The 12,681-nt window shown below is 46.0% G+C and overlaps 1 protein-coding gene across 1 annotated transcript in view; it reads right to left on the reverse strand.

Moving 5' to 3' along the window:
• Nucleotides 1–12,681, reverse strand: part of CFAP61 (cilia and flagella associated protein 61) — a 254,354-nt gene that overhangs the window by 79,494 nt on the left and 162,179 nt on the right. The window contains exons 19-20 of the mRNA XM_036824605.1: nt 7,208–7,306; nt 1,545–1,713 (exon numbers count right to left, since the gene is read on the reverse strand). Of these exons, the coding sequence (XP_036680500.1) occupies nt 1,545–1,713; nt 7,208–7,306 (268 nt within the window). The remainder of the gene's footprint in view (nt 1–1,544; nt 1,714–7,207; nt 7,307–12,681) is intronic.

A 12,681-nucleotide genomic window follows, 5' to 3' on the forward strand; every position in this document is an offset into this window, starting at 1 on the left:
GACTAAAGCCGCAGGGGCAGCTGGGCACACATGGGCAGACGCCCGAGTCTCTGGACAGCTGGCCGGGCCTTCCTGTCACATTTTCCCAAGTCCACGGTCGCAGGCAGCAGCTGGAACTCGGAGGGGCAGGTGAGGGGGACAAAGGGGTGCTTGGTGTTTTCTTCTGGTTTCACGTTTGAAAAAGAGGAGTACTTAAGTAACCAGTTTATTTTTCTCCTTTATCCAGAAAAAAAAAATCCTTTCCTACACTTTGAGAATTGGATTGCTTTAAAAGAAGAAGAAGGAGAAGGAGAAGAGGAAGAATGGGAGGAGGAAGGGGAAGAAAGAAAAGAAACGAAATCACTCAGACGCTGATCCAAGCTGGGTCCTCAGGTGGGCCCCTCACTAGCGGCCTTGGCCTTACCCAGAAACGTGTTAGAACTGAGGTATCTCAGCCACGGCCCCCACTCCACCCCCTGCTCAGCATCTACATTTTAACGAGATGCACAGGGGATGTGTGTGCACATGGCAGCGTGAGGAGTGCTGCCCTAAGGTACAGGTGAGGTTCTAGGTCGAGAAAGTTCAAGTCTGTGTTTCTCCGCCTTAGCTTAGGATCACCTGGGAGCTTCAGAAAAATACTGATGACTGGACCCCACTCATCCCCAGAATAATTAAAACAGAGCCTCTGGGGGCGGGGCCCTGGCCTGGGTTTATTTCAAAAGTGCCCCAGGTGCTCTCAGTGGGTAGCCCAGGCTCAGCGCTCGAAGTCAGTGATGCGCGCAGTTGCTGGGCTGTCTATCCCCACCAGGCCGGCCTCCCCTGGCTCATCTGTGGGAAGCAGGCCTGAGCACATCCCCAAGGTGGCCTAGGACAGGAGCAGAAAAACATGACCAGTGCCTGGGGTGGACAGGGGATAACTCCCTACAAACCCAACTTGGAGGCCTATCCAGTCCCTGAGAGAAAATGTAATGAAAAGACTCCATCATCTAAATCTCTTTTCATCAAAGAGATGCCCTATTTCTGTGGCATTTCTGCATGAAATGCTCTGGCGTCAAATTCGCTTCTGTCAGATGTTGAATAGGTCACATCCTGCAACACTTCCCTAGAATGTGGCTTGAGAATTTAATCGAGATGGAAAGCACGGTCACCAGGTAAGCAACCAGCCACACTTCCTAGCTTTGTAACCGAGAGACAAAATAAAATAAGGCTGACAGAAGGTGCGCATGTTTGAAATACTTTCTCGCAAGCCCATCGCCACCGCCGAATGTTAGCCTCTTGAAGCATAAATTAATTTTCTACAGATGCACGCCGGGCTGCGTCTGGATTCTGCTCTGGTGAGCAGTATGTGTTAGACTTCTGGACAACAGCTTCGAGGATGACATTTCTCCTCTTGCTGTGATTCTCTTGCTGTGATTCTTAACCTTGAGCAGAATGTTTTTCTTGGAATGGGTTTCCAGGAGGGTTTTGGACCCAGTTCCGGTCACATGTGCAGGTGGGAGGCACGCTCTTGACCCTGAGACGTGGGCCTGGTCAGCACGTGACCCCCGCCATCCCCGAGGGCTCACCTGGTACTGCTGTCCGGTGCAGAGGACGAGGTGGTCGTAGGGCACGACTTCTTCTCTGGAAACGATGACCTGCTTAGCTGCTCGGTCTATGGCAGTCATTTTACCAACCACCACGTTGACCCAGGAGCATAGCGACATCAAAGCGTGATCTTTGTCATTATAACAGTGGCTGCGGAGAGAGAGGCTCCATCAGTGACATTTGAGCAGCTGACAGCGGGCATTAATTAGACATCTGGTGAGCTGGTTCGAGTCCCCTGGTGGGCCGAGCCTGTGCTCTTGCTGGGAGTTTACCGGGACCCAGGCTAGCTAGGAGATTTGTCCTTATGAGACACTTAGTCGCAAATTGACATCTTCCCATTAAAGCTAAATTGTTCTGCCTGGGGTAGACCAGTCCACAACAGGGAGGGTGTGTGTGTGTGTGTGTAATCATTCATATATACTCTTGCTTCCATTTCATGGCGGGTGTAAATTTACTTTAGCAGTTGGTCTGTCATATTGACAACTGTCATATTGACCACAGACTCGGAGCGAATGAGGATGAAGAAAGTGACATCTGAGGATTCTCACAGGCAGGGCTCAAGGTCCAGAATATCGAGAACCCTGCCTATTTGCTAAGGCTTTTCAATATATGACTAATTTCAATAAATGACTAATTCATTCTTAGAATTAGTGTATGGATTCATGCCAAAACAACAAAACGCATTTTATTTAGAGAAAATGTCCATTAGGGAATTATGTTTGCAGCCAGTACAATCCCTGGGGACTCTGGGGAGTCACTTCTCAGGGTAAAGGTGATTTACGGGGACCGCTGCTTCCATAAGAGCAGGCCCAGGGTAGACGGGTTTTGTTCTCTGGGTTCTATTCGAGGGTGAACACAATACTGTAATGGGAGAAAAGTGGGTTTCCTGTGGCTTTGGGTTTATTTAGAGTCCTGTGAGGGTTGTTTCCAGAATTTTCTGGAAGGTTTGACCTCATGTACATGACGTTTTAATAACCCTGTTCTGAAGACGCAGAGCGTAGGGCAGCAGAACAGCGAGAGTCTGTTTAAATCTAGGCTTCCCCGTGCCAGGGTCTGTGTCCCTGCTCTGTCGCCAATGAAAATGGACCCTGCGGACTCTGCACCCCTTTTTAGAACTTCAGTTTCCTCACCTCTCAGCAGGGGATAACGACCCCTCCTCACATGCCTCGAGCATTGCAAGGGATGGACACGAGAATGTTAAGAGATGCTGTCTGTCAAGTGGGATGCATATGGGAAGGGTATTATTCCAAATAATATTAATGATGCACAACCCTGTTTACTCTCCTTGGAGGCAAACAGGATTCTGAAGTGGTAATGGGAGAACATTTTTTCTTTTTGATCCACGCATGAGTCTGCTCTCACCACACAAAAAGAATCCTGGTAATGGATGCACATTAGACCCTGTTATAGGGCCTGTGAAAGAGAATGGAGTATGGGCTTTGTATCTCTCCACACAATGACACTTAAAAACAAGAAAATTTCTTCTTAATAAGAAAAGAAAATCGGGGGCTGGCCTGTCACAGGAAAATAACAGATAGTGAGATGAAATTCTCTTATAAAAAGCCATTTTGGTAGCTTTACAGGAAAACAGGAGGCTTCACTGATTTCATACATCTATGAGAGACCCACGAGGGACTGTTCTTACTTGGGACGTGATCTGTTCCTAACAGGAGCAGTACCGTCAGCCGTCCAAGATGAGGAAAAATTAAATATAGTTAATACACAGGGATTCGTCATATGAGGATTTGCTCAAAGATGAAAGTTCTCAGGGGAAATTTGGGGAAGGCTAAGACGATGTTATTTCTAATGACAGTAGGCCAGCGGTGTTGATAATTTCAGAATGCATACTTCAGAGATAAAATCTGAAGCTCTGTCCAGTGGGAACTGGCACCCGGGAACACTGGGGTTGCAGGGACCTTAGGAAGCACTGAAAAATGTGGGGTGCTTGCTTTTACAGCCTGTGACCACATGGAATGACATTTCTCAGTTTAGAAACTGAGAAGTTTACACTGTGTGTAGCTGATGCCTATCTGTTTCGGATATTAGAATCCATTCTGGACCTTCTTTAATTTACCCATCAGGTAGTGAGACTAGATATTGGAGACTGTAAGTGATATTTCTCCAAAATTATTTCCTAAGCAGAGTTAATGAGCATTAAGATTCCCACAGGGCAGGGACCATCTCCAGGCTTGAGGACAAGAGAAATATCTCCACTAGCGTCCTCTGGAAGAGAGAGAAGGAACCAAAAAGGTAGGTCAATGAAACTTCATGTTTCTCAAGTGACCTTGACTCTGACGCAAAAATAATGTGAAAGCTTGTCTTCACAGAACATTCTGGGGACAGGTAATAAGGAGGAGAAAAAAAGTAGAAATGCAGGATGGGGGAATTGCTGGAACAGGACATATGTGGAGAGTGGCCAGCTTGCTCAAAGTTGCAGTGACCCCAAACCTAGTGATGGGAAGACTTAGCCTAAAGTTCCAGGTACAAAATTAAGAGCAAACTCCAGAGGAATAAATGTAAGTGTGGTGAAGACCTGCACTTCATGGAATCAGAACCCTGCAGGACCGGAAAGAACCTCAGAGGTTTCCAGCAAGGGTTTACCGTGACACTCCCAGAAGAAGAAGCATCATCATTAACCTTCAGTTATTCAGAGCTGATTGTCCAATTAGTGGATTTCTCCCGTTGCTGGTTCCTCCTCCCCTCCCTCCACCCTCCTTTCTGCTGCATCCCGGGGAACATCATTAGCACATCCACTAGAGGCTGGACAGGGCGGGGTTTGGGCAGGGGAGGTGGGGAGACAAAACATGGCTTTTCAAAAAGTAGTAACAGCAATAATAAATCAAAACTCTGGTTACGGAAAAGTTCAGAATTTGTATTTAGCGTGAGGAATTCGAATCATTAAATTTTTGGACATCAATGCACTTGTTCTTTCTAAACTCCATGATCAGACATAATTTCCTGTATTGGGGTCTGAGGAACGTTTGAAAGGCAACATCCTGTGGATGTTTCAGTTTGTGGTTTCTAAGAGGATAACATGCAGGTACCCATCCAGAGACATCTTCTATGGCTGTGGTATTTAGTTCCTGTCTACACCCTGATGGAGAGGACTTCTTCAGGTACTTTCGGAGGTAACTGTCATCTATTTGACATTATTTACTGAGCACCTGCTAAATGCCAAGCACTGTCCCAGATGCTGGGAACCCATCAGTGAACAAAAGGCAAAAAAATTCCTGCCCTTGTGGAGTTTACATCATAGTTGAAGGATTCAGAATAAACAATTTTAAAAGGCAAATTGTATAATATTTACAAGGATTTCAGTAGCAAGAAAGAGAGCAGAGAAGGAGGACTAGAGTGTGTTGGAGAGTTGGCTGCAGACGACTAGATGCTCAGAGTAGGTCTCATGTAAAAGCTGACATTTCAGCAAAGGCTTGAAGAGAGAAAAGCAAAGATCCCCAAGGTGAGGACTTGCCTGTTGTGTTCGAGGGACATCAAGTAGGCTGGTGTGGTGACAGCAGAGAGAACAAGGGCAAAAATAGTAAAAGAGGAGGTCAGGGGCTTCCCTGGTGGCGCAGTGGTTGAGAATCTGCCTGCCAATGCAGGGGACACGGTTTCGGGCCCTGGTCTGGGAAGATCCCAAATGCCGCGGAGCAACTCGGCCCGTGAGTCACAACTACTGAGCCTGCGCGTCTGGAGCCTGTGCTCCGCAACAAGAGAGGCCGCGACAGTGAGAGGCCCGCGCACCGCAATGAAGAGTGGCCCCCACTCGCCGCAACTAGAGAAAGCCCTCGCATAGAAACGAAGACCCAACACAGCCATAAATAAATAAATAAATATTAAAAAAAAAAAAAAGAGGAGGTCAGAGGAGCCAGCAGAACAGGGGCAGATTTCAGATTGGAGCATCTGGAAATTTCTGTGACCACAGAATCCTTCTGCAGCTGGGCTGTCTGATAGGGCAGCTGTGAGCCACACGTGGCTAGCCGCCCACTTCAAATGTGGCTCATGTAATCAACGAGCTGAATTTTAATCCCCTTTAACTGTAATTAATTGAAATCTAAGCAACCACATGTGGCTCACTGCCGCCACACTGGACAGAGCAGCTCCAGGCCGCTCGGGAGTTGACAGGATCTGATTCACGTTTCTGCAGGCTTACTCTGGCCACTGGATTGGGAGTGTGGAGGGAGAAGGACAGAGGCAGAGACCCCAGGTGACCGTGCACCCAGCCACACGCGGGTCCCCACAGAATCAGGCCAGCAGAGCATCACTTGCTAGCCTGTCTCTCCTGGAACACACCCGACCTGGGGACTGACAGAAACCTTTGCCAGGCCGACTGAATGAAATTCCTCATGAGACATTTATCAGGAACACCAGCATTTCCTGGGAATTATGTCATTTGGAAAGAAGGGAAAGTGAGGGAAGGGGGTGTACGTGGGTTGATCCTCCGTGCTCAGCCAGAACTTGGTGTTAGGCTAATCTTAACCAAAAACTCCAGCAAGGCTGGCTTATCATACACATTTCCAGTCAAAACCCCCAAAGCTCAGAGAGATGAAATCCCCTTTGTGGTGGGAGCAGGATCTGAATTCATCGACCTGGCTCAAAACCCACGTCTTTTTGACTGCACCCTGATGATGTCCTTCCCCAAACCCCAAAGTTTATAGTCTGGTAAAAGTATTAGGTCAAAATGAGCCTAGCTCTGCTGGCAAGGAGACTGCCGTTTTTCTCACAGTTTGAAGGCAAAGTCAGCCTTTTTCACAGAGGAAAGAGGGTCCTTCGTTGTGGATCTAAAATGAAAACCCCCTGAGAGAGAACAATTTCCTCCCTCCTTGTTGGAAAAATTGGGACATTGTTTCTAGAGGCAGGGAGCCTAATCATTCTTATACTCATGCTTTGCTACAGGAAATTAAAATGAATGGAAGCTGTGTGATAATGAAGTGGCATTTTCTAGAAGGGGTGTTGTCAAAGACTGATTCCACTGGGACAGAAACAATGACAGACTCAGAGGACTCAGAAGGCCTCTGCCTCATCAGCCCTGATGACAAAGGGCCAGGTGGGCCTGAGACCCTCATCCCACGGAGGTGCCCAGACTTTAGCTCCCTCTGGCAAATGGCCTGGTCTGATGCAAATACAGTCACCAAGCTCCCATGCCCTGGAGTGTCACTCAGAACCCAAAAGCAGGTGGTGTCTGGGTCACAGACCCGTCCCAGTTGTTTGGAACAGGGCCGGCATCCTCCCAGACCTGCCATTCACTCTTAACTTGCATTTGTATCTCCTAAGGAACATCTGAACTCAGGAGAAAAGCCTGCCACTTCCCTTTCCTACCATTTAGCAGAAAAAGGACTGCACACAAATTAGGACATTTAGGCTTCAGAATGAAAAAGCAGGGGAGGGATAAATTAGGAGATTGGGATTAACATACACACACTACTATATATTAAATAGATAATCAACAAGAACCTACTATATAGGACTGGGAACTCTACTCAATATTCTGTAATAACCTATATGGCAAAAGAATCTGAAAAAGAGGAGATATATGTATATGTATAACTGAGTCACTTTGCTGTACACCTGAAACTAACACAACATTGTAAATCAACTATAATCCAATATAAAATAAAATTTAAAAAGAAGAAAATAGAATTCATACTCGCTTGCTAAAAACTTCCTTTGTTCAGTGCCCAGAAGTTTTTTTCCTGGGAGTCCGTGGGTTGAAATCAGGGTGAGATTACTGAACTTCAGGTGAGAGCTAAGGAGAAAGAAAAAAAGAAAAAAAAAAAGAGGTAAAGCACAATTCAGTGAAAGTTTATTACAATTCAATTCAATTTAACCTTATTTCACGCGTCTTCCAATTGTTGAGTCTTTCTTTGAGCGTAGCAAATTTTTTTGCACAAACCTTCCAAGAGAACCGACCATTTAAATGAAAGAAGTGAGAGGGTGCCGGAGCAGCTAATGGCAGAAACTTCCAAAAGCTGTGACCTTGTGAAGGCAGGTACCATTTAACTTTTTAAAATTTGCTTCTCAGAGTAAAACAAAATAAAACCCCAAACTGGGAGGAAGCAGGTAAATTTAGTGTAAGTCAACGCAAAGTTTGAGTTTCAGACTCCTTTTGAGAGATGGCCTGGAATTCTAACCACCATGGTGAAACTTGCTGAGTGCTTACACTCAAGTGCTCTGCAAGGCTCTCATTGAGTCCTGGAAGCAGTACGATGAGGTCAGTACTATTATTACCCCGATTTTATTATGCAGAACAGAGGCAAAGTGATTTGCCTAAGACGGTGCAGCCAGGAAATCTGGAGGCTGGGTGTGAACCCAGGCCATCTGGCTTTAGCATCTTCTCATCTAACCTTGGTCTTCACTGCCCTGTAGACCCCAACCTGTGGGCAGGGATGCAAAGATCATCTAATTCCCATAGTCAACATTAGCTTTATGACTTTCAGATATATGTAACTACTCAGATCAGGAGAGCACAGTATCACAGAGAAGAGAATTCTAGAAGATTCCTTTCAAGAGCAAAGCTGCCTTATATTTATTTGCATCAGGCTTTCCAGGGCCCGAGGCATGATTACGGGCGTCGTCATAGAGATTAATCTTCAGGACAATTTCTGCCGGGGGTGGTGGCAGGGGGGCGTTGCAGGTTTGTATTCTCTGTATTTCAGACAGAAGAAAATCGAGGTTGGAAATGGTAGGTAATTTGTTCACGGTCACGAAGCTCAGAAGCAGCAGGGCCAGAAATGAAAGCCACATCTTCTGACCCCAAGTAGTGCCCTCTGCACTCACCCAGGCGGCCCAGGGACCAATCCTCCAGGGATGGTAAGCAGCAGCCCAGCACACTAAGCGGACACTCCTCAGCGCTGCCTCCGTGTCTCCCTGAAATATTTAAGATCCTCCTGCTGCAGATCTGCCTTCCAACTACGGTCAGCAACATCTTATGGGTGGGCTGATCCCCTGCGCTTCAGCAGGATGAGAAAAACATTCTTTTTTTCTAAAAATCTCTTCTTGGTTCACCCCTCCCCTTAGACCAACCAAATGCAGAAAAAGAAACCTTCTCCAGGTTAGAGGAAAACACCTGCCCTCTTTTCCCAGGAGGAAACTGGAAAATTTCCAAACGTGGAAATGCTATCAATTTGCGGACAATCTGTTAAGTACCATTAAAAGCAGGAGACTTTTGGCGATGGCACGGCAGGCAATGGAATAAACTCAACTGCACCTGACATTTAAAAATAGCTAAATATTAGGAAAGGTTTTGCTTTAAAGTCTCTCAGGATGTGTGTCATTTAAGAATGAAAATTCTTATTTGATACAAAGAAAACCAAGCACATTTCATCCCCTAATAATAAGAATAAAACTTTTGAATACGTTCAAGTAACATAAAGGTCACAATTAACCCCGACTACTTATGGCTGCAGTCTGCAAACACACCAATTGCAGGCCTTTGATTTATTACCATTTAACGGAAAATGCAAATAATAATACGTGTTTGTACTCACACGCGGTCAAAATTTATTTGGGCTTTGGAGTCTATGTGACTAAAATGTGGTTTATGTTGTACTAATAATACAATTATATACAGGCCTTTTTTACATCTCTATGTGAATAAGTGGCTTATTAATTATCCAGCGGTATTTTTTACTAAAGAAACAATCTCTTTGGCACTGAACAGTTTGAACTATCTAACAACATGGATCACTTGTAAAATGACTTGTAAATTGCCGAATTACCACACTGTATTACCCTGAATTATGCTATTGTACAATTAAAGATTTCGCCAAAAGACTGGGGGAGCGGCGTTTTCTTACTTTTTATCTATTAAGGAACCAGCTTTCCACCCTTCTTCTCTAGCCTTAGCCAAATTCCTTTTGCGTTCTTCATTGTGGCTGTTCTGGTTCTATATCCAATCTTCAAGGTCCCTACTTCACCCTTTCTTGTTCTCCCTACTATCCCCCTTCCTCATTCTCAAGTGAGGACACCTCCCACATCATAAGGAGAACAGAAACTAGTCCCCTGGCAAGACCCCTCCCTCCATTTCCCTTCTTGCCACCTCCAGAGACAACTACAAGAGCCATCTTCCATTCCCCCCATTCAGAAGGGAGGGGTGTCCCATTAACCCTGTCTCCTCTTCAAGTTCCTCTCCTGTCTCTCCCTCTCCCTATCCCAGCAAGTTTCTCTTACAACTGCACTTAAGAAACCTGGAAGTGACCTGTCTAGTGCTAACAGGTGGAGCCACGCTGTCAGCAGGCCCTGCTTCTCCGCTTCTCAGTGTGTGCCTTCCATTCTCAAGGTCACCTCAGGTCCAAGGTGGCTCCTGGAGCTCCAGCCATCACACCCCATATCCACATTACAGGCGGAAGGGAGGAGGAATGGGTAGAAAGGGCTGTCCATTAAGGAGCTTCCCTGAAAGTCTCATATGACATTTCTGCTGACGTGGGAGAACTTAGTGACATGGCCATATATAGCAGCAAGGGAGGCTGGGAAATGTGGCTTTTCAAAGAGAAACACAATGGGTTTTCCAAGAACCACACTGCCCAGAGTTCTGTTATCAAGGACAAAGTACAAAATAAACACTGGAAAGCAACTAGAAATCTCTATGTATTGACTCCTAAAGGAAAGGTGGGGGGGGGGGTGATGAGGGAAGATGCTTGTATCAGTCAGGGTCCAAGCAGGAAGTAGACAGCTGACTCCACAGGGTCTGACTGAGTGAAGGCAGAGGTGTGGGCAGGGTTCTGGGGCTCATCCAGGGACTAGCAATGGTGGGCGGGGTGCCACTGCTGGTGGGAATCCCGAGGAGCAAGGGCTGGAGGACATGTGGACAGCTGGGACCATGCAGGAGGCCCCACCCAGGAGCTACCGCCATAGAACACGCGGTCTGAGACAGCACTGTCGTAAGGTTCTCTTTGAAGACTGCTTCCCTCACCAGCTCCTCCTCCGTGCCCCATCTATCCTTTGCCAAACTTCCCAGTCTCCATGCCCAGCTCCCTGGGTGATGTGACTGACGTCACACCTTCATCTTACATCTTTACATTATAGTTTTCTTCTGAGCTAGAAACCTAATTTCCAGATGCCCATCGGTCCTAATGTGGCCCCTCCCCAGGCATCCCAAATTCCATACGTGTCCAAACAAAGGTCCATGTGGCCCCGTCCCACTCCTCTTTTAACTTCATCAAAGGCATGGTCAACAGACTGCCTCTCAAGTTAGGAACTTGGGAGCCAACCTCAAACTCCTACCCTCTCTCTCCCTTCCCACAATTGGTCACCATGTCCAGTCATGTCTACGTCGTCCACATCTCTTGAGTGCCTGACACCTGCCATTCCCAGGACACACTGCCTTCGCTCACCTTCTTGCCCAGAGAAAACAGTCTGAGGGCCAGTCTTCCCGGCACAAGCCTCTCTCCTGCCCATCTTCCACACGGCTACTGGAAACCTCTTTTTAAATTAAATCCCATCTCACGTCTATGTCTGCTCACCGCTTGGGTAGATGCGGAGCAGAGCAGCTAAGACCATGGGCTCAGGGGTCAGATTGCCTCACTGGACTCCTGGCCTGAGCACATCCTAGCTCTTTGACTTTGAGCAAGTTATTCAAGCCCTCTGTGGCTCAGTTGCTAGCCGGTAAAGTGGGAATAATAGAACCTAGATCCTCACAGGGGTGCTATGAGGATGAGATGAAATAATATCCGTAAAATGCTTAGACTATTGCCTGCTGCACAAAACATTTTCAATGAATGTTACCTATTTTTATAACCAAAATACTAAGTCCAAATTCATGAGCATGGTATCTCAGGCCCTTATGGTTGGGGCCTAACCTAGCCTCTTCACCCTTCTTTGTAACATCAACCTTTTTGCTACTCCATGAAGGTTCCCTGTCTCTTTCATGACTTTATATGAAATTACCATCAGCATTTCCATTTTATCTCCAACCTCATATTTTGCTGTGATAGTTATCTCTGTCATCTGATTTAGAAACATCCAAATATTTGATTTCTTAAATTTATAACTATCTAAGAGTATCAGTCCAAAGTCATCATACTATTTATAATGTACAAATAGACCTTAGCTCTTCTGAGGATGAAATATGGATATAAAACATTTAAGACTTTTATTCTGATTACCTATGAATATTCAAAAAGTTCCTGCAGGGACTTCCCTGGTGGCGCAGTGGTTAAGAATCTGCTTGCCAATGCAACGGACATGGGTTCGATCCCTGGTCTGGGAAGATCCCACATGCCGCGGAGCAACTAAGCCCGTGCACCACAACTACTGAGCCTGCACTCTAGAGCCCACGCTCCACAACAAGAGAAGCCCCCGCAATGAGAAGCCCACGCACCGCAACGAAGAGTAGCCCCCGCTCGCTGCAACTAGAGAAAGCCCGCGCGCAGCAACGAAGACCCAACGCAGCCAAAAATAAATTAATTAATGAATTAAAAAAAAAAAGTTCCTGTACATGGAAGTGGGTCACGGGGTGCATCCTGGTTTGGACACGTGTTAGATGAGGTGGCAGAAGTAGCAGCACCTCGAGAAAAGCACGATCTCAGGTCTAATGGTATCGGCTTAACGTATAGAAACGAAATCTAGCATCATTGTGAGCCCTCTGCTCTAAAATCAAAGGTCACCATGTTGTGGAACCAAAAAAAGTTCAAGTGAAGCGCTCAGGCCAATGAAACATTAAACAAGTGCACCTGCATTTCCACAGCAGATAATTCCGGTGGGATTTCATGTTGCTGTGGATACAGAGGGAGGAACAGCTCAAAGATACTTGTAAAGCAGGGAGGGATTAGAGTATCCAGGGAAATAAGTAAAAGCTATTGCATTTCATTCCATGCTTCGGGAGGACAGCTACAAAATTAGGTCTGAGCATTCTTATCCTTCAAATAAAGAGGGTCACATTGCCAATTTATGGTGAACATGGTAAAAGAAACATAACACTTCTCATGTTGCTTACCCTTCTGAGCGGTAGAAACCTGTCAACCTGCCAGGTGAATGCTTATTATTTTTTATTTTTATGTTTTTGCTGATTTCTTTTTTTTTGGAGGGGGGCACATAACAAGGACAACCAAAGCAAGGGATTTAATCAACTGTTTTCATTAATGCTTTTATTTGAACAAATAATGTAGAGGGAAACTAATTATC

The sequence above is a fragment of the Balaenoptera musculus genome, chromosome 15, assembly GCF_009873245.2.
Source record: "Balaenoptera musculus isolate JJ_BM4_2016_0621 chromosome 15, mBalMus1.pri.v3, whole genome shotgun sequence".
Classification (NCBI taxonomy): domain Eukaryota; kingdom Metazoa; phylum Chordata; class Mammalia; order Artiodactyla; family Balaenopteridae; genus Balaenoptera; species Balaenoptera musculus.